Source organism: Pteropus vampyrus, unplaced genomic scaffold (genome assembly GCF_000151845.1).
Source record: "Pteropus vampyrus isolate Shadow unplaced genomic scaffold, Pvam_2.0 Scaffold19, whole genome shotgun sequence".
Classification (NCBI taxonomy): Eukaryota; Metazoa; Chordata; class Mammalia; order Chiroptera; family Pteropodidae; genus Pteropus; species Pteropus vampyrus.
This window is the reverse complement of record NW_011888800.1, coordinates 14073081-14100929: the sequence shown is the minus strand read 5'-3', so window position 1 is coordinate 14100929 and position 27849 is coordinate 14073081. Positions and strand designations below refer to the sequence as shown.

The window sequence follows — 27849 nt, the reverse complement described above, 5'->3', positions numbered from 1 at the left end:
GATAAATTCCACCATGGGAAAATAGAGGTAGCATAGCTAATGTATCAGGTCTCAGTTCTACATTTTAAAAAGTGTTTGTAATAGTTTATTAATTCTTCCATTCCTTACGTTAAAATTGAATATTTATAAAAGTCCACAGCTCATTTCATAGAAATCTTTAACAAACACGTTACTTTGAATCATTGAATGATAGAAAATGTAGAGCCAGTTTCAGCCCCCTAGGCAATCCTACCAATGTATAGTGTAACTAAAACAACACATAAAATACCCACTCTTAAAACTCAGGATCTTAATATTTTCAGTTTAGTAACCAATTCGGATTATAGTATGGTCATTGCATTGAAAGTACCTCATTACTTTCTCATTAGCCAATGAGAAAGCTAAAGAATTAATATTGCTTGTGTAGATATTTCTCTGTCGCCTTTTTTTTTGGTTCTCATATAATTTAGTGTCTTTTTTTTTCCTAGTTTATGTTATGATAGCAATTTTCTGCATAGCATCAGCAATGAGTCTGTACAACTGCCTTGCTGCACTAATTCGTAAGATACCATATGGACAATGCACGTATGTATCTCTTATGAGGAATCCTATTTTTGTGTTTGTAACTTAAAACAATACAAGAAAAAGTTAGAGTCTCATTTTAAACCTGTGCAGTTCAATATACATGTGGCTATTTAAACTTAAATTAATTAAAGTTAAATAAAATTAAAAACGTATTTCTTAGGCCTATTAGCCACATTTCAAGTGCTAAATAAATAGCCCCATGTGGCTAGTGGCCTCTGTGTTGGACAGCACAGATAAAGAACATTTCTGTCATCACAGAAAGTCCTATTGAACTGGTAAATATTTTATTTTATTGTGTATCATTTGTTTTACTTAAAATCAAGACTTTTAAATTGGTACTTCAGTAGCTTTCTTGTGACTGTGGTTAACATTTGTCATTTCTCATATTAAGTGAACAGTTTATTTCATCTGCAGAGTTAACCTATTTCAATCTGTTTTTTAGGATTGTGTGTTGCAGCAAAAGCATTGAAGTGAGACTTATTTTTCTCTCTGGACTGTGCATAGCAGTAGCTGTTGTTTGGGCTGTGTTTCGAAATGAAGATAGGTATGAGTCAATTTGCTTTTAGATTAAGGATGGATTATTGTATATCTTGCCCTGATAATTATTTGTTATGATTATTATGGAAGTTTTTTGCTTTTACCCCAGAACACCATAGTCTTGAAAAAAGTTACTTCTTAAATAAGCAGATTTGTTGTGATATAGAGAATAGACTTGACATTATATAGAGAAGGAAATATGAATCATGATTTAAACATTTAAGCTGAAATAAACTTCAAAAATGTACTTAATTATTATATAGCCACACAATGGAGTACAATACACCTATAAAGAATGAGGAAAATCTCTTATGAATTGATATGCAGTGATTTCCAGAATATATTTATAAGTGAAAAAAGCAAAGTGCAAAAGAATATCTAGAATATGCTACCTTTTATTTAATAAAGAAGGAGATATAAGAAAATACATGAGTATCTGTCTATTTGCAGGAAAGATGACCAGAAAAAAATGTATATTTAAGTTTGTTTAATGGTTTTTTAATAAAATCATTAAAGCCCAAATGATTTAATGGTCTAAAATTTAGGTGTCAAGTTCATATACTTTTAGGCAGCTTCAGGTGTGATAAATCAATTGATAATTATTCATATCAGTTTCTGATAAAGTATGTTGTATAGCTCTTGTTTCCTTTATATTCTGGCTACCTGGGCATGTATTAACACCAATATCCTTGTGATGAGTTACCTTTCTAGAAAGAGACGTGTATAAATTCAAAGATTAAAGATAAATATGCACTTATTTCTGATATACATTTTTCTGAGATAGCCATTCAACTTTTTCTTAGTGTAGTATTCATTATTCTACTAGGACAGTAAATTATTAAATATGGAGACTCTGACAGGTTTTTTTGTTGTTGTTATAATTGCTGCTTAATTATTAAATAGTCAAATTATAGCAATTGAACAGTATTATTTTAGTGATCGCTTCTTTTGAAAAGTTCCATCAAAAATAACTGGATAAAACAGTAGAGTAACCTCTTTTGATTTTAGGTGGGCTTGGATTTTACAGGATATCTTGGGAATTGCTTTCTGTCTGAATTTAATTAAAACACTGAAGTTACCCAACTTCAAGGTAAAGTATACTGCTTTTCTAGCTAAAACAAGTTTTTTCTTTTTAAAACAACTTTATTAAGGTGTAATTTACATACAATAAAATGCACCCATTTTAAGTGTACAGTTTGTTGAAATTTTATAAATGTGTAACTTTGTAACCACCATCTCTATCAAGTCCAACAACATTTCTCATTTTTTCAAAGGCTCTATCATGCCCTTTTGCAATCAGTTCTAGTCCCTAGCCCCAGATAACCACTGACTTGCTAGCTAAAATATTTTTAATCATTCATATAATATGACAAATTCATAAAATCCATAAAGGACTAAATATCAGGGAAGAACATTTGAGTGATTCTTTTTTTTTTTAAACAAAAAAGATTTAGATAAAGAAGATAAAAGTTTTGATGTGATTTGTAGAATAAAACTACAAATAGAATAATCATTAAATGCTTTAAAAATATAGTGTTCAAATGTATGCTCACAGTTTATTTGTAACTTGAAAAATAATCTCTTAATTTAGACATGGTAAGTTTGACCTTTAAATTTGTTTCTTTCTTCAACAGTCATGTGTGATACTTCTAGGCCTCCTCCTCCTCTATGATGTATTTTTTGTTTTCATAACACCATTCATCACAAAGGTATGATATTTTTTGAAATCCACGAGTAACATGCTAAAAGATGTTAACATGCTAAAAGAGAATCTTAACCCTGCCCTTAGATTATTGATTATGCAGATGTTTACCACTGAGTGAGATCTAATTTTTGTCAGAAAATTGTCACTGAAATTGGCATTTTAATAAAGGATATTGTCAAACCTTTAAGACATTCAGCTAAATAAAAAATGTCTCCTGGCTGATGCGAACATGAGAATGTCTATAAATTTGCTTCCTACCCTTTTTAAAGTAACTTTTCTTATGATTATAAAATAAATGTTTGCTGTAGGCAATGTAGAATACAAAAATAATGAAATATCAACACTGCTTTTATTTCTGTAGTCCTTATTTGAGACTAAGAAAGAGCACCACACTGGAAATCCGAAGACCTAAAGTGTAGCTCCATAACCTTGTAACCCTGGACAAGTCACTTAGCTCTTAGTGCTTCAGTTTTCTAATCCATTGTGTGAAAGAATATTGCTAGCATTTTATCTTCCCTCTTCATTAGTAAAAAATCTCTTAGTTGTTACTGACAGAATCCAACCTACCCTTTTATACTAAAAATGTCCCATCTCTGGAGGCTGTGTGTAGAGGCCAGGGTGGAGGTGGCCTTAGGAGAAACTAGATGCAGGGCTACATGCTCTCCCACTCTGTTTCTGTCCATTTTTTCATTATCTCAGACAGGCTTTTTCCATGAGGTCAGAATCATAGCAACTGGAAGCTTCCTAGGTCATCTATTCACAGCTCTGCCACTAGTTCCTCAATAAAATGGTGATGCTGTTCCCAGAATAAGGAAGGGGTGTTGGGTGAGTGTAGTAATCTTTCATTACTCGCCCAATTTTTTCACCTTGTTCCTATTCCTGTCTCATGAATATATTATTAATTATTGCTTAATCCTCCCACTTTCCCCATTTTATTTTGAGTCTTGCTTCATAAATATATCATCTCTTTCTCCTTTGTCACTCTCATATATTTAGTATTTGATACTATAATCACTACTTATATTCCCATTGGTTCTTTATCTGTTCTTAAACCCAGCCTACCATCTGTGAAATCACTGTAAAACTCTGCACTTCTGATATTTGCTGTAATGGCATAAGACAACAAGTATGTGCTCCATCGGGGAGCTAAAATTGCAACTAGGTAACAAATGTAGTTAGTTAACTGCCCCAAATCACAGCTACCCAAACTTTTTTACTAGCACATGTTCACACCTTGATGATGAGCCATTTGACTAACTGACTTCATTTGTGATAGTAATCTACAAAAGCATAGAACTGATATTGTGGATTATAACAAAAATTGTTAATTTTCTATTTTTAAAAATTCTATCTAAAGTTGTCCTAGCTTGTGTCAGTTTTTTCGGTTCAATAAAACATCTCTGTAAGTCACTCTTTCAGAGATCTCGTAATGAAAGTATTCTCTCTACAAAGCCATTGTCATAGGTCAACAGGTAGTCATATATTTTACAGTGGCTATAGCTATAAACTATGACTAAATTCTTAACCATTCTATTTGAACACTAGTATCACTTTTTAGATGCCAAAAGTATCTGCCAGCAAACTATTTTCTACACATAAAAAGTATTAGAATTTTAAAGGTATAAGGTAATAATCAAGATATCTTTAAGCCTACTTTCTTCCTTCTGTGCTTAGGGGATTTTTCATCTTTTCCATCTTCGTTCCCACTGACTAGGAATGTGATTTCTAGTAATCCGATCTGGTAGAAAAAACTGAAGTGCTCTTTGCTATTCACTGTTAAAGATTTACTTTAACACCTTCTCAGTCTTGTTTGTTTTTATTAAGGCCATAGTACATAATTTGAAATGAGAATCAGATATGTCTGATTTTTGTGATTTTCAATGAAAATTTCAGGAATTAAATATTGAGCATTCTAAGCATGTTCTTGAATCTGGTATAGTAAACTTTAATGAGTTGGCAGAGCAGTTAGCCATTAGTACAGGTAGTAAGAGCCTTTCTTCATTTTTTTCCTCCACCACCGTACTTGGTATAGTATCTTACAAATAGTAGTTACTCAGATATCTTTGAATATATGAGAGTATGTCAATGACGGTCTTCAGTTAAATGTTTTAAAAATAATTAGAAAACAAACCAAAATGAACTCTTTATCGAGAAATTGAATCACATGATGGGAGTTTGCTGGAAGAAACTGTATTTAATACTAGTTTATTTTCCTAAACTCCTGTAACTTAACCCTTCTGTAACCCGAAGCTTAACATGAAGAAAAGATTTCTGTAGCTGGGGATTTTATCCTTCTTTCTACTCAGCTCAGGTATCAGTGAAGGCCTCTTAAAAATACTCTAGCGATATCTCCTATGCACCCCACCCACATGGAAAATATTATAGTTAGTAAATCAAATTTACCTAAAATTCAGCATTTATTTATCTTCCCATTACCCGTTTTAGTGATACATTTGTTATAATGTGAAGCATACGATGGGCGCTCACGCAGTCTTAGCTTGCTAACCTCAAAATGTTTCCTCACTCCACAACACACTTGGCTGTCAGGAAAGAACTTTTTAATGAACTCACACAGCCCACATTAAAAGACTTAGCCAAACACAAGGGAGGAAATTCAGCTAAGGTTAATGTTTTGATTGGGACATAAAAAGTAGGCAGGGCTGAAATTGGAAAGGAGTCAGGCTAGAGAAACTTCTCAAGTTCTTTAGGGTTGGGTCTGTTCAAGTTTGGCCTCATTGTTTTGTTATTGTGGTGAGTAGCCAGAGGTCAAATGTATATTTATTCAAATCTAAATATTAAAAATTTTAGTGTTTCTTGTGTCCCTATTGCGATTGTTAAAGAGACTAAGGACACTTAGTATATGATATAACTATAAGCACTTAAAATTTGTAGCTGATTAGAAATGCTAGATACTAGTTGTTAATACAAATCAGTGTTTAAAGCTTCACTTTAATAAGTGTGTGGCTTATCTGTCAGTTTTTGATAATTGCTGAGTTCTGATAAAGTGGAACAGTGTGTTAGGTGAGTTTGTTTTAGATGACTCCAGATTTTACTATCTACAGAGATAGCAGTCTACAGCCCATTTTTCAACAATTTACAGTAGGCCATGAGCAATGGGGCCAAATCATTCTTGAATACTGGTAGGTTGTTCTCTTTAAATGATTGGACAGTTTCTTTCATCTTCTCAATTTTAGAACGGCGAGAGTATCATGGTTGAACTTGCAGCTGGACCTTTTGGAAATAATGAAAAGGTAGCGATGGCAATTAAACAAATGGTTGCCAGTGTATGTATGTGTGTCCTGTTTATAATTTTGCCTTCCTGTGTAACTCATTGGTCATGTAGTGCATGTTACGGTATTGTAAAACTTTATTTCTCACAAAATATAGCCCTTTTCTCAGTTATTCTAAATTATTAAATACCTATTGACTTGGGTTTCATCCTAGAATGATGGAAACTTGGTGGAAGCCACTGCTCAACCCTCAGCTCCCCATGAGAAAGTAAGGATTGTATTTCAGATATGTTCATTGGACTTTAAATCACACCCTCTGAGAAAAGACTCTTCTTTGGGGAAAAAAATTCAGATTGCAAAAAAAATCTGTTTCAAGGCCTGAGTCCTATTTTTGATAAAAAGGAAAAAAAAAAAGGTTAGATATGGGAATATTGGATTAATACTGTTAACCCTATATGTGTGTTGGGTTTCATTTTTCTCGCACTACAAATCTCTTTCTTTCAAGCTTTCTGATACATTGAGTATATATGTGTCTAGTTTATGTTCTCTAATTTCAAGTTCTTATAAATGTCAATTTTAAAATGTTAAAACAATTGTTCTAATACTAATCCTTCCTTTTCTAAAAGAAATGGGTAAAGATTCCTAAGAGGTTTATCGATGGCCTTTTTTTTTTTTTTTAATTACAGTTACCAGTAGTCATCAGGGTACCAAAGCTGGCCCATTTCTCAGTAATGAGTGTGTGCCTCATGCCAGTTTCAATATTGGGTTTTGGAGACATTATTGTACCAGGTAAGCAATTGTTTGTAACAATTTCACTAAAAATATACTGATGGTTTAAAATTCTCAAATGCATAGTATCTGTTAAAAGTTACCTACTTTGTATTAAATATTTCTGTATTAAATATATCAGTAGAGCTGGGATCAGTAACATAGAAAGAAAAACATTTTGAGGTATGGAAGATAAAGCCTAATTGGTAACGACCAAAGTATATCTTCCATGACTGAAAAAGTGTCTTAGATGAAGCAACTAGGATCAGTTTGACATTCTTTCCCAAGAAAGTATAATATATATTACACCCTTTTTAAAAGTCAAAGGTAATAATACCAAATCCATTAAAGTTTCTTTTCTATTTTTAAATAATAGTTATATTTTAGGAAAAGTAGTTTAAGAATACTAGACAAAGTCATGATTAAGAGGGGAAACATAGTAGAACACCAGCTTGTAGGGCACTGTGATACCCAAAAATACGGCATGTAGTGAGAGTCAGTCACCTCTCAGCGTGTCTTTTCTGACAGTGACTGCAGTTCTGCATTATTTTCCCATCTCTGATGGTGATTGCAGTTCTGCATCATTTTCCCATCTCTGATGGTGTTTTCCTAACTGGGCTACCTATAGAATAAACTTAATCCTAGCTCATTAATAAACTAATTTAGAAGTAATTAATCTTTCTCATCAGCTGACAGTTTGTCCTTCCTCACTTTTCTTACAGTCTCCTTGTGTACTAACTGCCTATGGATGGGTAAAGAGTACTAGCTCGTCTGAAAAAACTCTTTCATTTACATAGCAAAGCCAGGTAGAGGGAGAATTTAACAGTGTTGCCTTGTGAGTTGGTGTGCCAGAGTCCAGTGTTGGCAACTGGTCTTAGTTCAGTGAGTCTCCATTCAAATAAAGTAGGGAGAGCATTCTACTGAGTAACTTTATGATTTGTCAGATACCTTTAATCTTGTCCCTAATTTTATTACTTCTACACCAAGTGCTATATAAAATCTTGTATATAGCACTTAGCATCGAATTGAGGGAAAAAGTATATAAATTTTACTTTCTTGAAGTAAATGTTAAAGGTCCCAAACAAGTATTTTCCCAAACAGCAGAATTTTTCACAATACATGACTTAATTGTAAAAGCTATATTTCTGATTTGGGGGGAGGGAATACCATTTTTTTAAGCACGCAGAAATGTAATTAAACAGCAAATATAATAAAAATAACAAGGACTGTCAAGAAACTTATTTGATTAATTATGTTGGAACCAAAACTAATTAATTCAAACAACCAATAAAAATAATAAAATTATTCTATGATTTTGAAATAGTTAAGTGTCATTTTTACTGTTTTATAACAGTGTTAAATCAGTAAATACAATTGAAACTTCTTTGGAAAGGGTCAACAGATTTCTTAAAAGAAATAGGTAGTAAAATGGGTTATTTCTGCATACATGCATATTTACAAATGGGAGCTTATATTTAATTTTTATTTGAACTCTTTGTATTAAAATTCCAAGTCATTTTATTCTATGAGGGAGACTTAGATCACAATTTGAAATTGCCTTCTTTGATGCTTTTCAATATGGTTTTTTAAAATGCTGTCTTTAAAATATTTTCTTTATTCTGTATATGAAATGGATCTAACAGACATATACAAAACATTCCATCCAACAACAGTATAATACACATATTTCTTAAGTGCACACAGAACATTTTCTAGGATATATGTTAGACTACAGAATAAATCTTAGCAAATTTAAGAAGAATGAAATCATGCCAAGAGTATTTTCTGACCACAGTAGTATGAACTGTGAAATCAGTAACAAGAGAAAAACTGGAAAATTCATAAACACAGGAAAATTAAACAACCAATGGATCAAAGAAAAATTTTAAAGAAAAATGAAAAAGTATCTTGAGACAAACAAAAATGAACCACAACATTCCAAAACTTGTGGATGCAACAAAAACAGTTATAAGAGGGAAGTTTATAGCGATAAGCATATACATGGAGAAAATAGAAAGATCACAAACAACCTATCTTTACACCTTAAGGAACTAGAAAAAGAAGAACAAACTCAGCCCAAAGTTAGTAGAAAGAAGGAAATACTAAAGATTAGAGTAGAAATAAATCAGAGAACAGAAAGACAGTAGAAAAGATTAACAAAACTAAGAGTTGGTTCTTTAAAAAGATAACAAAATTGACAGACCTTTAGCTAGACTAACCAAGAATAAAAGAGAGACTACCCAAATCAATAAAATTATAAACGAAAGAGAAAATATTACAACTGATACAACAGAAATATAAACAATTTTCTCCATGACATGAAATAGTAAGCAGCTAATAAAATCATGTTTTTAAAGACTGTTTAATGGCTTGGAGGAATGTTTAAAATATGGCATTAAGTACAAAAAATTAGCATATAAAATTTTGTCCAGAATTTGAGGTACTTCATTGTTCTTATGATGCAAAAATGAAGGTTAAATACAACGTGTACTATTGCCACAGTTAACAGTTGAATTTGTGTTACAGTTGTTGTTTAACATGGAATGTTTTTTTGTTTTGTTTTTTTAAGGTCTGTTGATTGCATACTGTAGAAGATTTGATGAACAGACTGGTTCTTCTTCTATATACTATGTCTCCTCCACAATTGGTAAATTTTTTGTTTTTTCTTTTTATTATGTTGAATTGTATTATCTGTAGGAAAAGGTAGAGGTCTGAAAATAAGGATTCTAATTCTTTACCATTAACTAATAAGATAATTCTTTTTCCTTCAAAAAAGGATAATTATACTACCTATATCACAAAGTTTTCAAAGTTTAAAAAGGAAGTTATATGTGAAAGAAACACATTAGGTTCTATATAGAAAATGCTTATTAAAGCACCTGGCACATAAGTAGTCAATAAGTTGTATAATATTAGACTTTTTAAAAAAATACTGTATGGATAATTTTGTGTTTATATAAATGAATTTATGGCAAAATAACATCTTACTTAGGACAGCAGAGGTAGTTGTTACTTACCTCTCTGTATTATTGAAAACAGATAAGAACAGAAAGGGAGCCAAAAAATAACTTTAATACTTCTGAATATATCAAATAGATTATCTCAAAGTCCATACACCGAAGTTCTTTATACTTAGGTAAGGGGCCTGCACCAGAGCCAATTAGATACTGTTCTAGCAAGGTTTTCAATTCCACAGTAGAATTAAGTCCAGTAAATTAAAAGTATACATTAGTAGTAGAGAAGGCTGTTGCTAGAAATAGGTACTCTGACAATAAGAAAGAACAGTTAAGTGAGTGAAAAGATGGAAAAAAAAAAAAAAGAAAAATCTATAAAGAAATAAGAAAAGCAATCTGAGGCCATTATGTATGGTACTTTGTAAGGTTATTAACATAATAGAGTCACAATAAGAGAGTCACAGTGATACAATAAAAGAACACTCAATGAAGTTATATAATAGGACTGTCTGTCAATTCTGCTGTTTAACTTTGGGCAACTCACTTAACTTCCCTGATTCTCCATTGCCTCATCTATAAAATGAAGCGAAAGAGTAAATTGTCTGTAAAGGCCCATCTAGCTCCAAAACTCTGAGGTCCTATGTTCATAATGAGACCCTGAGTCATTAAGAAAAGATCAAATGATGTTTGGTATACTTTTGTTGAAGAAGTTCAGGAAGTATATAATCAATATTAGGAATATCTTTCAAAGCAACCGTTAGTACCTATAGGTACAGATTTTAGTTATCTAAAATGTGGACCAACTCAAATCCTTAATAGTGACAAATAATTGAGACTTTATTGAATTACTTCTTTACCTATGATTGATGATTAGGGTAATTATAATTGAAATACCAGTTTCCAAAATTTTCAGAAGTTCTGTAAAATGTCTCTCCTAATTACTATCTAGGAAAATAATGAAATTATGAGAAGACAACATAGGGTAAAAATGTCTTCAAATATTTGAAAACCATCACTTCAATGAAGGAGTTAAAATCCACCTTTGGGAGCATGTAGAAATGACTGATACCTGGTATTCTTCTTGCAGCCTATGCTGTTGGCATGATACTTACATTTGTTGTTCTGGTGCTGATGAAAAAGGGGCAACCTGCTCTTCTCTATTTAGTACCTTGCACACTTATTACTGCCTCAATTGTTGCTTGGAAACGTAAGGAAATGAAAAGGTTTTGGAAAGGTAGCGGATATCAGGTATGTGCTTATGTTTCGTTTACTGAGTTATCTTTTGACATACTTCACTACTGACTTAAGCTGGGAGCTGCCTAAGTATATCAGAGCTTTTATGTGCCGAAAAGTTATCTTGGATCTCTCAGGATGTCCTAAGTTTTTTCCACTACTGCCCCCTTCCCGTCCACTTGCTGTGTCATCATTTCTCAGTCCAAAGTCAATCTGATGCCAAAATCCTGGTGACTCAAGATAAAACTACTAGGAAGAAGTGGAAGGCATCAGGGAAAACCAAAACAGCAAGCATATCAACATGAGTTTGTAAAATCCACACAAAAGTAGACGTAATGAGGTAACACTCTATGTTTAAGTACTGAATTTTGAGAGTGACATTAGCTATTTATAGTAATAGTCCTAAGGTTTTGCAGATAAAAAGAATACTCTCTTCAGCATTTCAGTAGGCCTGACTAAATTAAGTAGGGCACTCATTTCAGATTTAAATGGATCAAGATTGACCTTTCTGTAAAATTTCAGAACAGAGAAAATCTTGATACCAGAATCTATTATATTTGAGTTCTTTCTTCGCTGAAGTTAAACCCCTTTCTTCTTTTTCTGAATGTTCTTGGTATTCCAGTAAAGTTTGTTTGCATGGAAATTAAAAGGTTGGGAAATCCTAGCCTTTGAGGTCAGGGTCATGGCATTGATTCCTTCATGTAGCAGTTAGCTTTGCTTTGCCCTATTACAACAAACTGCCCTCCTCCATCCATCCTCATGCATGCATATCAGTGGTCACATGAACAAAATAGAGATACTTTGAGTGGATGGCTACAATTCTGTTAGTAGATAAACAGTTCAAAGTTCATACCCATCTTGTGGTTGGTCTGTAGGATCATTTTTATTTAACAAGAGGTGATTTAACACATTAAGTTAGATTATCATAATTGGAAAAAGCACTGATCTAGAGTTTTTTTAAGTATCTTGTAATTTCTCTGAGATTTATATAAAATAACAGTACCTGCCTTGCCTACCTCACAATGCGATTGCTTTAATTTATATTTATACACATAGACTTAGTTTATGGTAATGTTTCCATTAAGAGGACATCCACATAGAATTTTTTTATAGATTAAAAAAATTAAAGTATGCCCTACTAATAGCCTTTGAACGTCACATCCCCCTAAGTGCTCTTTGTCATCCTTTTTAAAACAATAGCTTTATATTTCTTCATTTAGCAAATGTTTATTGAGCAGTTCTATGACCCAAGTACTATTTTAGGTTCTGGTGATAAAAGATGAACAAGTTAGAAACAGGCCTACTCTCACAGCCTCTTGAAAGGTAGAGTGTAGTGAGGGTTGCAGAAGAGTCACTAACAGTAACGTGTGATAAATGTATCAGGGTAGCGTGACATGAAAGCTAGAGGTGGGACACCCAGTGCTTGTGGTTTCATGGCAGAGTCAAAGGTGATTTTGGGAAGGCTTTTTAAAGAATATAAAAACCTATGTTGAGACTTTAAGCTGTGTTCCATATTGAGGGAACCATGTCTTCAGAGGGAAGAGTGCATGGCACATTCTAGGGACCAAAAGGAGTTAAGAGTGACCATAATGTTGAGTAGGAGTAAGGGAGCTGTGGGAAATGAAAACTGGAGGAGGAAATGAAGTCAGAGCCTGTAGGGTCTTGTAGCCATGTTAAAGGGTTTGGATTCTGTCCTAAGAGCACTGGAGACCATTTGATTAACTGATTATGACTTAAGGGTAAGGAAGATGAGCAACATGAGGAAATTTTGTTTAGAGTCGGCATTAAATCCTTTTTTTTTTTTTTTTTAATAAATTTATTTCAGTTAGTTTCAAGAATATAGTACATGGTTAGACATCTATAATGTTCATAAAACGATCCCCCCAAATGCTCCCTCCCTCCCCTGGCCCTCCACTTAGCAATCATATTAATGCTAACTGCATTCCCTCTGCCGTGCTCCCCATGCCCAACTATCAACTATTAATTTGTACTTCTTTAACCCTTCACTCCATCTTTACTTACGTTAGAATTTAAATTTGGGACTGTTAGAACACATGTGCTATCTTATAGAATTAAATTATATTTCTTGTCATTTTCATCAGCAGCATTTCATTTTTACTCATAAAATTTTCCTTCCCCTTTAATATAGCTTTTAAAGTACTTTATTATTTATTATTTGACAACGTAGGAAAATACAAGAAAATTAAATCCACCTGTAATCCCACCACCTAGATAATCTCATTCTTAAGATTTAAGTAAGGTTCTTTCTATGCCTTCCTAGATAAATGGATAGGGGAGTAGTAGATGATACCATACTCTAAGTAATTCTCTCTTGTCTTCTTTCTCCACTGCATGTTTGTGTTATTTAATTTTAAATTCCTTGTAAGAATCATTTTAATGGCTGTATAATATTTTCTTACTTGTACTTACCATACATCATTTCACCATTTCCATTGACCCAGTAATTTCTCTTCAGCGGTTCATCCAGAAAATGATTAAAAATTTGGGCAAAATTGACATGAAAAGATGTTCATTAGTGTACTTCTAGTCATCTTTGTTGTATTTAATGACTTATAGGTTAATATTATTGGCAGTTAATGAACTAAATTTTTTACATAGACCCTAATCCTGCTTTTACTTTGTTTTTCTTTTTGTATTTTAATTACAAAGTAATGCATGTTTGCATTTTTTAAACCAACAATACAAAACTCTAAATATTGAAGGCTATCTTCCAACCCCACCCCTACCCTGAAGGGGCAGCTACTCTGAACAGTTTGTGTGGAGCGTCCACATCTTTTTTTATGCCAACTCATACTAAAAATAGTTGAATATTTAGAGATGTTTTATAGGTGGATGTAACAACATTGTGTCTCTTTGGAAATATTCTACAGCTCATTTTTTCTAGGGTTTAATGTAGCACCTTCTTTCTCTCTCCATGTTTATTGAGGAGAAAGGGTCGTAGATAAGGAATTCAAGCATGGGATGCTTTTACATTACCTATGAATAAAAGCTCTGCCCTGGACCATCCAAATTTTATTCTTAAAAGTTATGATCTTGAAAAAATTATGATCTGCTACACAGCAGCTACCTGTAAAGGGAACAATCTTTGCAGTTGGATACAAAGCAGGTACTAAATCACCCCAGAAGGACAGACTCCAGGGCTTTCATCATGTGACATAGTAGCTAAATAAGGATATTGATTGTAGGAAAGTCCTTTAAAAGTGTCTGAAAAGATAGAACAACTTGGTTATACACTTCTCACTTTTGTAGTGTGGTGTCATAATTTTACTAAATAAAGACATTCAAAATGTAAAATAACACATAGTAATAAAAAGCGTGGAGTCTGCCGCCAAATTGCCTGTGTATGAATTCTGATTTTGTTAATTATTAGCCGTGTGATCTTAGGCACGTTACTTAATTTCTTGGTGTCTCAGTTTCCTCCAATATAAAATAGGATAATAACCATCCTACTTAAGAGGTTTGTTGTACTGTATATAGAATGATTAGACTAGTACGTGGCACAACGTTAAGCACTTTAAATGTATTTGCTATTATTATTTGTAGGAATTGGAGTTTTATGCTTTGCTTTATTTGTTGTTTTGGCTGTTATTTTTCAATTCATTAACTAGATTTCCATTTTCCTGGTTTGGGTATCAAAACTTTGGGTCTTTGTTAAATCTGGTCCCTTTAATTTATTTGTAAAAGGATTTAATACCCATCACAGCTGTTTGTTAAATGCAGTCATTTTCCCACTGTGCACTAGATTTTAAAATATGAAGAATGGATATTTGCTGAAATTTTAAGCAAGCTAATTGTAGGATGGTATAAACTGCTGCCAAGAGAGAGTTCATTTTTCCAGAAAACTAGCATTTTTAAAAGTTATACAATGTGATGCCTTCACAAAATTATTTTCCTGTTACTATGAAAAAGAAAAATCTCTCATTGCTTTTTGTCCAGCCTTTAAAGTCAAAATTAATTTAGTTTGAATGTTACCATTTGTGGTATATTATAGGTTATATACATAAAGTATATTATAGGTTTTGGCGTCAGTTCTGGCAAATTACTTAATCTCTTAAGACTGTCTCTTCATCCATAAAATGAAGTTGGATCCACAGGCAGGTAGGAGAATGTGTAATCCATAGTGGTGAGTTAGCCCAAGACCTGGTGAGGCAGGTGAAATCAGATAAGGCTGGGCAGACACTGGGAAAGGAGACCAGGGAACCTCAACAAGCCTGGTAAAACAGAGGGAGACTAGATATGGACCCCTTCTGTGTAGGATAAGCCTGAGGGTCAGCTCTGAAGACAACTGTCAGACACCTGGTTCATCTCTTAGGCTAACAAGTGTAATAATCATTTCCCTCCTCTCCCTATCTCCATTACCTTTATAGTATTGGCAGTCTCAGTTTCTAGAATATCCCTTATGTAACTCCCAACTCATAATCAGCCTTCTCCAAGCAGACATCCAAGAGTTCTCTAACTGCAATTAAGTTCGTTCACCTTTCCCCATATTTTTTTTTTAGACTTTGTACTTTAAATACTTATTAACATCTGCCTTCTGATGTAGATATTTATGTGCCTCCCTAAGTTATTAGCTCCGAAGTGCCGATAACAGTGTTTTATATACTGGAAATTCTCAGTGTTACTGAAATTCTTCCTGCAAAGTAGCTGTAATGTTTGGTCCTTAATCCACTAACCTTTAGTCAGTTTTGTATGTGTGTATATAAGCTTCTTGATTGTTTTTTAGCAGCCCTCATAAAATTACCAAAATTGTTATAAGGTATAAAAGTGAGGCACTTTAAAAACATTAAACTAGACCTCTATTTCTACAATCTGTATGTAGAATCATTTTTTTTGCAGATGCTAAAAATTTTTGCTGCTGTTTTGAAATAACTCAAGATAAAACAAATAATATAAAATAAAGTCAGAATCTAAGGCAATGGCATCTTTGTTTATGCTGTTAATCATTTGGTTATTCTAATGCCTAATATTAGCGTGGAGTGCATGAACAGTGGTGGTAAAAAGCAGGGCTTTACACTGGAGACTTCTAAATGTAATGGGAAACCCTGACAGCCTTTTTGTGTTGTTTTCAAAGGGCAAATTATACCTCCCTTGTTGTCGAAACTTAGAGAGACTTCATAGAATACTTAAGTATTTTACATGGAGTGTTACTGCCCTTTCCGTGAATTTCTCTGATCAAAATAAGTAATGTTTCTATAGGATTTCACTAAAATAATACTAATTTCGAAATCTCAATTGTATATTTTTTCTGTAGCTCAAAGCTACTTAACACTTTTTTTCTAGAATGCTTCAAGAGTACAGTATTTGACTCCATTTATTTGATTTTACTAAAAGTCTTAGTTCTAATTAGTATAGAGTAAATAAAGGTGTATTTTCTCGAGAGAGAAAAATCAGGCAGTAGTGTAATTACTTTGGCATGTAGAACAATTAAAAGAAATAATCATCTTAGGGGATTTTTGTTTGTTCCTAATCCTAAATCAGTACAGTTAGATTTATGCAGCTATCTCCAATGGGCAGTTTTACTCTGGGTGGGACGTAAGTTTTCAGTTTGTTGATATCCAGTATACAGTGGGTTTGTCTCTGTTAAATGTCACTAGTGCTTCTAATTATTTTTAGAAGTCACAAGCTGTGACTAACTAGTCAGAGTAGAGATACTTAGAACAACTCTACTTTAGTATCAACAACTCTCCAGTAACTCTCCTGCCTTAATGAGTGTTTTATTAAACTGTTTTTGGAAATTGGTTTAATTATAAATAAGCAGAGCTATCAGTAAATGATATGTTTCTATATTATTTTCATTGAAAAGTCAGTAAAGAAAGGTAAATACAGAGTAGAGAAGTTTACTTCTCAGTAAGTTGATTTTTAAAGTGTTTTTTAAAACTAATATAGTTCTATACTTAGGGATTAGATTACAGTACCAATGAGGTGCCCGAACATTAGCAAAGTGGAGGCATATTGTAACTTAAAGTATGTAGGCTATTATTTCATTAGGTTACAGGTACCAGGATAAACAGGTCTTGAGGAAGAAAGAGGGTTTCCCCACCATCCATTAGGTGAGGTTGCTTCCATTCTCTCTCACCACAGCTCCAGCCTCTTAGACCCAGAGCTTCTAAATTCCTAGAAGAAAGGGGGGCTAAATATATCTTACATGCTTCTCCTTTCACTCCTTCATTTAAATTGTGACTAAAATCAACTCTTCAACAACTTCACCTTATGTTTCATATAGTAAAATGCTTAATAAATGTTACCTGCCTTGATTTGACTTCTTCTGTCCCTCCAGAAGAGCTACGCACATGTAACTACCTTCATATAGGGGATATCTTTGGCAGACAGAGGACCTCAAAACTGACTGGTGATTTACGATGACTCAGAGTATCAGCAAGTTTGAGTTATATAAGCTGTCTCTCTATACTTGAGACTGTTGTCAGCTGAAAGCCTCAGCTCATATTGTATTCTTCTTGTCTGGCGAGTCCTGAGACCCTATTTGGAAGTGCTTCAATCTCTCTGCTTCCTCTTCCAAAAAACACTAAAGCTTATAGAATCAGTTTACAAAAATAAGAACATTTATCTTGCTGGTCTTTTCTTCTGATTTTTGATAAAGGAGAAAAAAAAGTGCATCACAATACTGAAATTTAATCACTAATCTAAAAATCTTTGACAATATTCACAAAGACATTAAGTATTTTTTTCTATTTTTAAGGAATTTATCTGAAGAACAGGGTAAAAACACTGAAAATATTTTAAGCACTTCTTCCTTCATTCCCAAATATGGAAAGATTTTTATGGGAATATAGGAAGAGCTGAAGTGATCATTTGAGAAAAATTTAACTGGTAATTAATTCCTCTAAAATAGTCTATAGCAAACGTATTCTTGATTTTGTTTTTAGATATCATTTGACCTTAAGTACCTTGAAGTTACTTGTTTTTAGTAGAAATTTTTGTCATACAATATTTCCAGAATTTCATATCATTTTTAAGTTGTCTTGAAGTCAGTTCAAGGTGTCAACCAGGCTGCACTGTTCCCGAACCAGCAGGTATTCTTATAATGAGTCGTGGGGCCATTTTTAGTTTTTTCACTTCTAGGAGTGGACGCTGATTGGTATAGTGTCCTGGAATAAGCATCAAGAATATCATCCTTTTACAGTAGGGTTCTCATTGCCATGAAGGGCAGTATTCATTTAGGGAAAGGGAAATAGTGAAGGTCCGGAGAAAGCATTTATCAAATTGGCCCTGAGTCCAATGATTGGGCTTGCTGAAAGGTTCAGTGTCACTTCAACCATGTCCTTAGGAGCATGGATGTTGAACCAGTACATTACTCCAAAAGGGAGTGCTCAGGTCCATAGAGCACTCTGTCATTTTTAAAAATTGGGAATCCGTTTGCCAAATTAGTGACAAGTTGAAAATTTGCATTTCCTAACATGTCTGTTTATACCTAGATGATGGACCAGCCGGACTATGCAACAAATGAAGAAAACTCTGTGACTCCTGGTGAACAGATTGTCCAACAATAATATTATGTGGACCTGCCATAATGCATCAATTGATTATCTACAAATAGAGTTCAACTTTTAAATTGACTTTTGAATTGACAATCTGAAAGAATCTCCAATGATAGCTTGCAAATATGTATTTCTAAGCACTGGTACTGACAATTACATCATAAATAATTAAAATACATTTACTTTTAACTATGTTAAAGTTGTGCCTTCACATTAAATAAAAGGATATGGCCTGTGTAATTTTCAGAATGTATTATATACAGTATATTTTTCTAAAAAAAAGGTCTTAACTCACCCCTGCACTTTTCTTACTGAAATCTGTTCTTTTTCAACTCTAGTGATAGATATAAGTATTTCTGTCAAAGTGAGTTTCCGAACAGATTTTCTTGTAAAGGTTTATGCAGATTTTATGATCTATAGAAATAACTATTTAAGACCATGCAAAAAGGCAGTTCAACAATGAAATTTTGGTCTTTTATCACTGCAAAAGTTAGAAAAATATAACTTGGGAATATACATAAATGCATATTTTTATAGTATAAGTTAACAAAGATTCCAGTCCTTTTTTTAAACTTGAGAACCTAAATTGTTTCAAATTGCATATGTATTATATTAGATTATTTTTCCAGATTAGAGAAGCATAATATATAGAACTAGTCATTAAAAGGACACAAAAACTGAAGTCCACAGTTTTCAGTGGTCTGCTGTTTCCTTGAAGATGTAGCTTATATTTCTACATTAACATTCAATTTCACTACAGCATTTCTGATCTCTGAAGTTTGGTTCTGTTGATGTTAAGGCTTGATATTTTGTATAAATTATTTTTTTATCAAATTGTATATTGATACATATAGCTCGTTGTTTGAGTGTAACATCTCTAACAATCCTTCCCCCACTTTTTTTCCTGATTCCCACTCCTTTCCCCAAAGGAAACCTCTTAACCTTTTAATATTTTGTGGAGGATGGTTTACTAATATACAAAGTGTGCTTCAGAGGAAAGAATTGGAGACAAAAGACAGAAGACTGGGTGTTAGTTTGAATTTAATTATATTACAAGAGTTTGTGTAAACTGTCTTAGCTCAAGACACTTGTGTTTCAGTTTTCTCATCTATAGAATGAGTAGGTTAGACCAATTAATCACTCTGGTACCTCCCAGCTTGAAAAAATCTTTTTCATTCTTTGCTAAATCTCAGATGTGGCCTTGAACGTTCTACTGGGAGTCAAACATCAAATTATCTTTCCGTTTTCTTATTTTCTCTTGAGAAATTTCCAAATGACAAGTGATTGCAAAGGCAGCAGAATTTTGCATTTCTCTGTAAATAATATACAAGATATGTGAATAAATCTATGATCTTTCATTCTAAGTCCCCTTTGATTGATTAAAGGATAAAGCTAATGTCTTTTAAAATGATTCAGAGCTTTGATTCAGAGCTTAAATTTAGCATTTGAGAGAATTAGATGTTTTTGTTGGTTAACTTGCTGAGTAAATTGTAGATAGAGAGGCTCTCTTGACAGCCCTCTATCCACTTAATACACTTATGGGTTCTTTGATAAATGATAAGTAAGTATCTGACAAGTAAGGGTTAATCTTAATTTTGCCTCCATAATATCATTTGAATTCTTTCCAAAGAATCTGATTTAGTTGGCAGACTCTGATAGAGAGAAGAGATTAAGTGCCATTTTAAAGCTCCAACTATATTTTGCTTTATAATATCAATAAAATGTTTGCCAAAATACAGCTTTTTTAGTAAAATTATCTGCATTCTCATCCCAGCTTTTTGATTTTCAAAAGCCTCAACCACATTTTATGAAGAATGTTAAAGAAAATTTTACATGTAGAATTCTGAAATTTTGGCTCATTGATACAAATTCTACTCTATCCAACCATTATTTAACAAGGAAGTTAAACCTTGTTCTAGTTTGCTATTAAAATCTTATTGATTAATTAGAAATAAGAAACAAAAAGTGAAATTCCTTGTTTCTCCATCCTCAGTGTCAACTTTACATTGTACTTAAACAATCCTTCAATCAACCCAGCTGAAAATATTAAGAGAAATTATAAAGTACAGAAATATTTTATTTTGGGAATCAAAATGAACAAAGGGTAGGGGAGATGAAAATTTGGCTTTTAAAGGCTGTATCATGTCTTCTCTTGCCCTCCTACAACCCATAACTTTAAGGGGAAGAGAAGTTGTTTTTTCCTAAACATGTCAATAAGGTTACTTATTGAAAAAAATTATTCTTAGAAATTCTCCCTGAACATTTTTGTAGCTTATCAAATAACTAAGTATCTCAAATTGTAATATAGGTGATTTTTACTTCAGTTTAGTTTAGCAAAGATAAATATGAGGTTTGTTAGGAAAGACCTTGCTATTCTAATACATTATACTTTCTTCTGGCTTGTATTCTTTAGATTAGCAGTACCTTACTAGTAGAATCTGCCATTTCTCTTTTGAAAAAAGAAAACTTCAATCCATCTGTTGTTGGCATTCATAGATTTTAAAGTCCATAGAGATTTTGGTGAAATGGTGCATTTACAGTAAATACAAATGAGCTTTCTAATATATTTTTTTTCTCTTTCAATTTTTGCCTTAGGTATAAGCAAACATGGTTTTTACTTTTGACCAAAAAATATTTGAACTAATTTATTTAAGCTTGATCTCTAAATTATCAGCCTGTTCTCAACCAATGAGACATCAAAAACACGAATTACATTTCAGACTGGTAGAATGTACTAGTTTGAAAGGCTTTATATTTATCCATTAACGAGGAAAAGAGTTCGATTTAAAATCATGCCAAATAACAAATTCTACAGTTAAAAAATTTATTTTCAGTGATCTATTTATCGCAGAGATAATTCTAAACAAGTTGGGGAAGGTAACGTAAATAAAATAAAAATACTGAATATTGCTTCCTAGAAGGAAGATACTCTGTAAATTAAAGAGATCTGAACCAAATTACTCAGTGTTTTGGAATTCGAAAGAAATTGTATAGTATGCATGATCTGGATTACTGAATTTTCAGTGTAAACAAAATGATTGACAGTAATATACAGGCCATGTTCTAGTGAAGACCATATGTGTGAGCTTTCTCGTTTAATGTTTCTATACTTAAGGACATCTTTTGTATCTAAGAAATTAATCATTGGGGGGAAATTATTTCTTAAACTAAAGTTTTACTATAGTCCCATATTGCCAATTACAAGAAAAAATATATAGGATATTTAATGTCATGTGTTTCTTTGATTAGGCATGAAAAGTATTGTAAACAACTAATATTCCTTTGGAATATTGATTGTTTTAAAAAAAAAATAGCCGAAGTTTATCTGGTTAGCCTGCAGAATTTCATAGTAAAACCAATCAATGTAAATTTGGCATTTTATATCTTCTGTTGTATTTTGTTTAACGAGAACCTTTTTAAAAATACATATGATTGAATTTTTACTTTTTAGATGATTGGTTTGAGTGTGGAATTCTTTTTTTTAACACTTTGATATGTAAGTTATATAAATTAATACTTTATAACACTATTAGGCTTTTTTTATGGAACATGATTTAAAATTAAAAAATTTTTTCAAGTGTTAATTTAGCAGTGCTTTAAAACTCTTCATTATGTGCCAATACTGACAAGAAAAACAATTTTTAATGTATTGAATTCATTATGATATTCAATAAATTCTATTTTAAAATGAAATTTGAATGTTTTATTTTGACTAGTAAAAATAATGGAAAATGGACTAAAAGTGTACTACTAGATCATATTCACATAAGGTATAAATGGTAATAATCACTTATGAAATTGTGTAGTTGTATAAGTCTGACAAATTTCCATAAAACCTAGATTTCATGTGGGTCATTTATTGGAAATTTATATTGATACATAATAGCCCTTAATAAATATTTATTAATGTATGTACAGACTTTTTTACTGAGAAAGTATCATAGCCCTTGTGATGAACAATTTTGGCTTTTTTAGCTTTGCTGATGTTGTTCCCACAAATACTACGATCCTCTGCCATCGTACTTCTTTTTAACTCAGATGTGGTTGGCCCAGTTTTGTATCTGGAGCATGTTTTGTCTTGACCACATGTTGGGGAAGTCTTGTTCCCTCCATGTCCTGCTGCAGAGGAACATTGTTTCATCCCACAGGCCCATGTCTGGAAAGATGCATAACAAACTGGAAAGAGTGGCTGTCTTTAGGAAGAGAAAGGGGTTAGATGGCTGAGGGACAGGGGTAAGAAAGTGATTTATTTTTCACTATATATGTGTACTTTTTGCATTTTCTATCATGTACTTCTACTAAGATTCAAAATACAAATTATAAAAATCTATTATTTTTCTCTTAATAGGCATTCATACTAATAGATGGTTAAATAGTAAATTATTTGTATCGTTTTCCAAACTCCTGGAGTCATGTGATTGGGGAAAGTGTGGAGAGGGTCTCAGCATTCTATATGCAGACATTCACTCAAATACCATTTTCAGTGTGTTACCCATGCATACCCTCAATTGTTATTGGTATCCTCCCCTCTATTTTACTGTCTCCAGAGAATAAAACTCCAGTTTTCTGCCAGAGTCTGGGAGGGACATTTACTCAGCTATATGAAATAGGAGAAGAGATCCGTAGCTTTTTGTGAATGATAAGATTAGAAAATAACCATTTCATAATCCCAAATGAAAATTGTTTTAGGCAATGGTTATCAGCATATGAAACCATTAGATGAAAGGAAGGCCTTAAGCTGTCAGCACCTGAAATCATTGATAAATCTTAGAATTACCAGAAGTGGGACAACCAGACATTGTAGGCCTTTCAGTATGATGCAGTGTGAAGCACAACGCCCCATGAAGTGTTTTTGCTAAAAAAGACAGCCTAGAATCTAATCAAATTTAGAGCAGGAACTTCTAACTAAGGAAAATCTGGAGGATGGAGGAACACATTAAATGACAAGAAAGCAAACTTAAAAATATAGAATATGTAACATTTAAAGGACAACTGATTCTTGCAATGAATCAACAGCATTGATGGGGAAAACAGGAAGGAGGTGCTGCTTTAAATTAAGAAAAATGTTTGTGACATGACACCCAAATCATTTGTGTGGATGTTGTTTGTATCCCAATTCGACAAACCAAACAATATTTGAGAGCCACATGTTGGAAAATTTGGTTATGAACTAGATATAAGACAATACCAAATAATTATTGATCATTTTTTAGATATGAGAATGGCATCATTATGTCCATTCTTTTAACATATACAGTCATGTGCTGCTTAGTCATGTGCCATGTGCTAGGGATATGTTCTGAGATGGGCAAACATCACAGAGTGCACTTAACACAAACCTAGAATGTACAGCCTACCACAAACCTAGGCAATAGGGTATAGCCTATACAGCATCTTACTGTACAAAACAACACTAGATTAAATCAAATACAAGAGAAAATGATGCAAACAAGATGCACTAAAAGATGTTTGTGGCTGCTGCTAGTAAAACACTTTTACAGCAAAATTTTTTTTTTTTAATAAGTAGAGTACACTCCAAAATAACATTGAAAAGTATAGTAAATACAAAAACCAGCTGAATGGAAGTTTATTATTATCAAGTATTATGCAGTGTACATAATTGTATGTGCTATACTTTTACATGACTGACAGCAGTAGATTTACGCCAGCATCATTACAAACGTGAGTAATGCATTGTGCTACAACCCTTATGATGGCTATGTCATTAGGCATGAGCATTTTTCAGCTCTATTTTAAGAATGTTGAATATAGAAGAGCAAAATGACGTGATATCTATGATTTACTTTAAAATAAATCAGCTTCAGCTAAGAAAATAAGAAAAAAATAAAGAACAAAGTGCAGAAAAATCTTGACAACAATTTAATCTAGGTGATGAGTGTTTCTATTTTGCATATGTATGAAATTTTTCATTAGTTTTGAAAATTTGTTTCATAGTGTTTCATGAGGGCACAAAATTACATCTGTGTTCAACTCATCACCTTTTATTGCATCTTTTTATGTTTTTACTCCAGCTATACATTTGGAATCATTCGTTATTAAACATTGTATTTAAATATTTAAAGCACAGAGCCAATTAATCCAATTAATAGCTGGTTGCTTGGTTATTTTATGTTTACATGTTTTAGAGTGTTATGTATACTGTAATTGGCTTTTATGATCTTGAAGTATATTAGGTTAAGATTAGCTACTTGAATGCTATGCTATCCCTTTGAGATCTTCAGGAAACAAGATGAAAATCTCTTACAAATAGTGAGGCAAGTATACACATACTCATACACATAAACACATATATATTTATAGTAACTTCATTTTAATACTATTTAACCTGTACTTTATGACCTTCCTTAGATAACCTAAAATGTTAAAATTTCAGTAAATTGTTATTAAGTTAGGAAATATATGTTAGTAATGTATATATATATTAGGAATAATTATATCCAGTATCAGAAAATCAGATTTTTTTAAGATTCCTTGTTTTCAATTTTTTACCTATGTAAAGAAAATCTTTTTTAGCAATCAGAATAAATATCAAAGCAAACAGCTTGTGTCATACTAAATAATCAAGTTTAAATAGACTGTTTTTCATAAATATTTTACTACTTAGCTTTGCTCAAAAACATTGATGTGTCAGTGCAAACGAATAACAATTCACAGCTAGAATCACCAATTAATAATTTTCAAATTGTAAAAATTAAAATCTACAGCAGTCTCATGCTCCTTAAATCCAGAATCACTTATGTGTACAACCTGATTGTTCATCCTTCAATTTTATGTGATTAAGTCTCTGCCTCAGACTGAAATTTGGAAGCTGGTATTTTTACCTAAGCTTCATCAGTTGATTTTTTTTTTTTTTCACTTTCTCAGGAAGTAGTTGAATCAAATGATTTAGGAATAGCTACACAATCAAAATTAGCTTTAGGAAATTATCATTGTTTACCACAGCTTGATGCATATAGTCTTAGACCATGCTAAACTCTGCCCAACCAAAGAAATTCATTCATTATACACTCACATATGCTTCAGAGAAGTTCATGTAGTCCTAGCAATAACATTCTTCATCAACACAGTCTTTGCTAAATACAAAGGGGAATTTCTCTCTATGGTTACTGATCATTTGTTCTAGCTTTGCCTAAATCTAGTCACTTGGGGCAGAGCTTGAAAATTTGAGGAACAGATTTTTTTCCTTTAAAAATAAACTAAGGCCAAAGAAAAAGACTAAAAAATGTTTACTACTTGTATGTTGTGTAACTAATTTTCAAATTGAAGAAGATTGATTTTCACCCTCTTGATTATTTAAGAACTATTTCTTGAATACCTATGATATGCCAGGCACTGTAGTAAGCTACTGGGGTTAGAGATTAACGTTTGAAACATTTCAATTATTTTTGGTTGCCATTTTATAAGCTTTCTTCTTGCAAACCAGGTTAATTCTTTTGAAAGAATTCCTAAGAAAGAAAATCCATTAATCCTCTAGCCAAAGTACAGCAAAATTTGTTAGAACTGGTTTAATCTCTCTCTGCTTATGTAAACAAAGGATTTGCCAAACATTTGTGAGTGTCTAATTTTAAGTGACAGGGAAAATTATATAAAATTGACATTTCATATATTTGCTCTTTTAAATTATTTTGATGCTTTAATTGATTTTAATTGTTTTAATGTCCCCAGCATTCTAAGTTGTTCCTCTTTAATTTTGAGATACAGTGTCCTTTCTCAGTTGCCCAGGGACTCACATTGGTGGCACATCCATTCGGGGAGAAGTCAGAGCATGATTAAGGTGGAAATAGTCACATAAGCCAACTATTTGGACTTAATGAACATTGTAAATTAAGATTCTTGATTAGCCGATTGAAAAGTCTGAGGAAAAGATTTTGTGAAAGATTGAATCATATATAATCTGTTCTCTATTAATAGTGGCAGATTTCTCAGTTGTGTTTTACTGTCATAAGAGGTAATATAGCATTAGGATTAAGGGCATAAACTCTGAATTAGACTGTCTTGATTGAAACCCTGGTTCTGCCCTATGCCTCTGTACAACTGGGATAATAATTATAGTATCTACCTCATAGAGTTGAGAGGATTTAATAAGTTAATGTTTGTTAAGTGAGTAGAACAATACGTGGCAAATAGAAACTATTGAGTAAATGCTAGCTATTCATTTTAAGGAAGTAATAACTGATGCTTTCAAATTGTTTCACTATTGTTTACATATGTAAACATAACTCTCTATCTGTGTGGATTTCAAGGTTTGTAAGAAATGTTTTAAATAATTATGGGAAGTCATAAAACCTGGCTCATGTCAAAGATAGTAATCATAAATTGTACTACTTGTTAGTCACTTCAGATATACTAAAACAGCATTCTAAAAATATTTTTTCTAGGTTAAAATTAAGCGTCTTTATTATTAAACACCCTAAAAACTCAGAGAATTTACTAATGTTTAAAATGGTTGCTTTAAAATTTCCATATCCCTACTACAGCTGTTTATGAATTTAAATTAACAATATGTGCTTCTGAAAGTTTCTAATTGTAAATGGAACAGCAAGTATTGTTTATATTTGTCGACAGATTTTAAATTACAAAAACAAAGAAGAAATTGTGGAGCTAATCACTGACATTTTTTGGATTGACTGAGGTTTTTTTATTTTATTTTATCCATTTCTCCTCCCTACTGTGTGGGAGTTATATAATCTATTTCTATTCTCATGTTTCTTAATCTTAATTTTTAAATGTTATGAAACTTAAAGTCTAAAACACTGTAAAAAGAAGAAAGAAAAGAAAGAAAAAAGAAAATACTATGATTATTTCTACCTTCTTCCAAAACAATGAAAAGTCCTTGGAATGGTGGTCCTCAAACATTTTTGTTTGCATAACACCTAAAATAATTTTGTAAAACTACTTTGGATGAATGGATATTAACTAGACTTATTTTGGTGATCATTTTTCAATATACACATTCTTCAAATCATTATATTGTATACCTGAAACTAATATAATGCTATACGTTAATTATAATCTCAATTAAAAAATCAACCTAATATCCAAAGAAAACCAAAACAATAATTCATAAAGGTTTATGTACCCCAATATTCATAGTAGCACAATTTACAATAGCCAGGATATAGAAGCAACCTAAAATGCCCATCAACAGATGATTGGATAATGAAGTTATGGTTCATATATACAATGGAATATTCCTCAGCCATTAAAAAAAATGAAATGCTACCACTTGCAATGACATGGATGGACCTAGAGGTTATTGTGCTGAATGAAATAAGTCAGACAGAGAAAGATAAATACCATATGATTTCATTTATATGTGG

At 32.3% G+C, this 27849-nt stretch overlaps 1 protein-coding gene across 1 annotated transcript in view; it reads left to right on the top strand.

The window, feature by feature from the left end:
• The window catches only part of SPPL2A (signal peptide peptidase like 2A), a 31235-nt gene extending 9034 nt beyond the window's left edge, over nt 1-22201 (top strand). The window contains exons 7-16 of the mRNA XM_023527717.1: nt 468-564; nt 1007-1108; nt 2110-2191; nt 2736-2810; nt 6001-6057; nt 6251-6304; nt 6723-6825; nt 9374-9451; nt 10846-11006; nt 18446-22201. Coding sequence (XP_023383485.1) covers nt 468-564; nt 1007-1108; nt 2110-2191; nt 2736-2810; nt 6001-6057; nt 6251-6304; nt 6723-6825; nt 9374-9451; nt 10846-11006; nt 18446-18520 — 884 coding nt within the window. The 3' untranslated portion in view covers nt 18521-22201. The remainder of the gene's footprint in view (nt 1-467; nt 565-1006; nt 1109-2109; nt 2192-2735; nt 2811-6000; nt 6058-6250; nt 6305-6722; nt 6826-9373; nt 9452-10845; nt 11007-18445) is intronic.
• The last annotated feature ends 5648 nt before the right edge of the window (nt 22202-27849 follow it).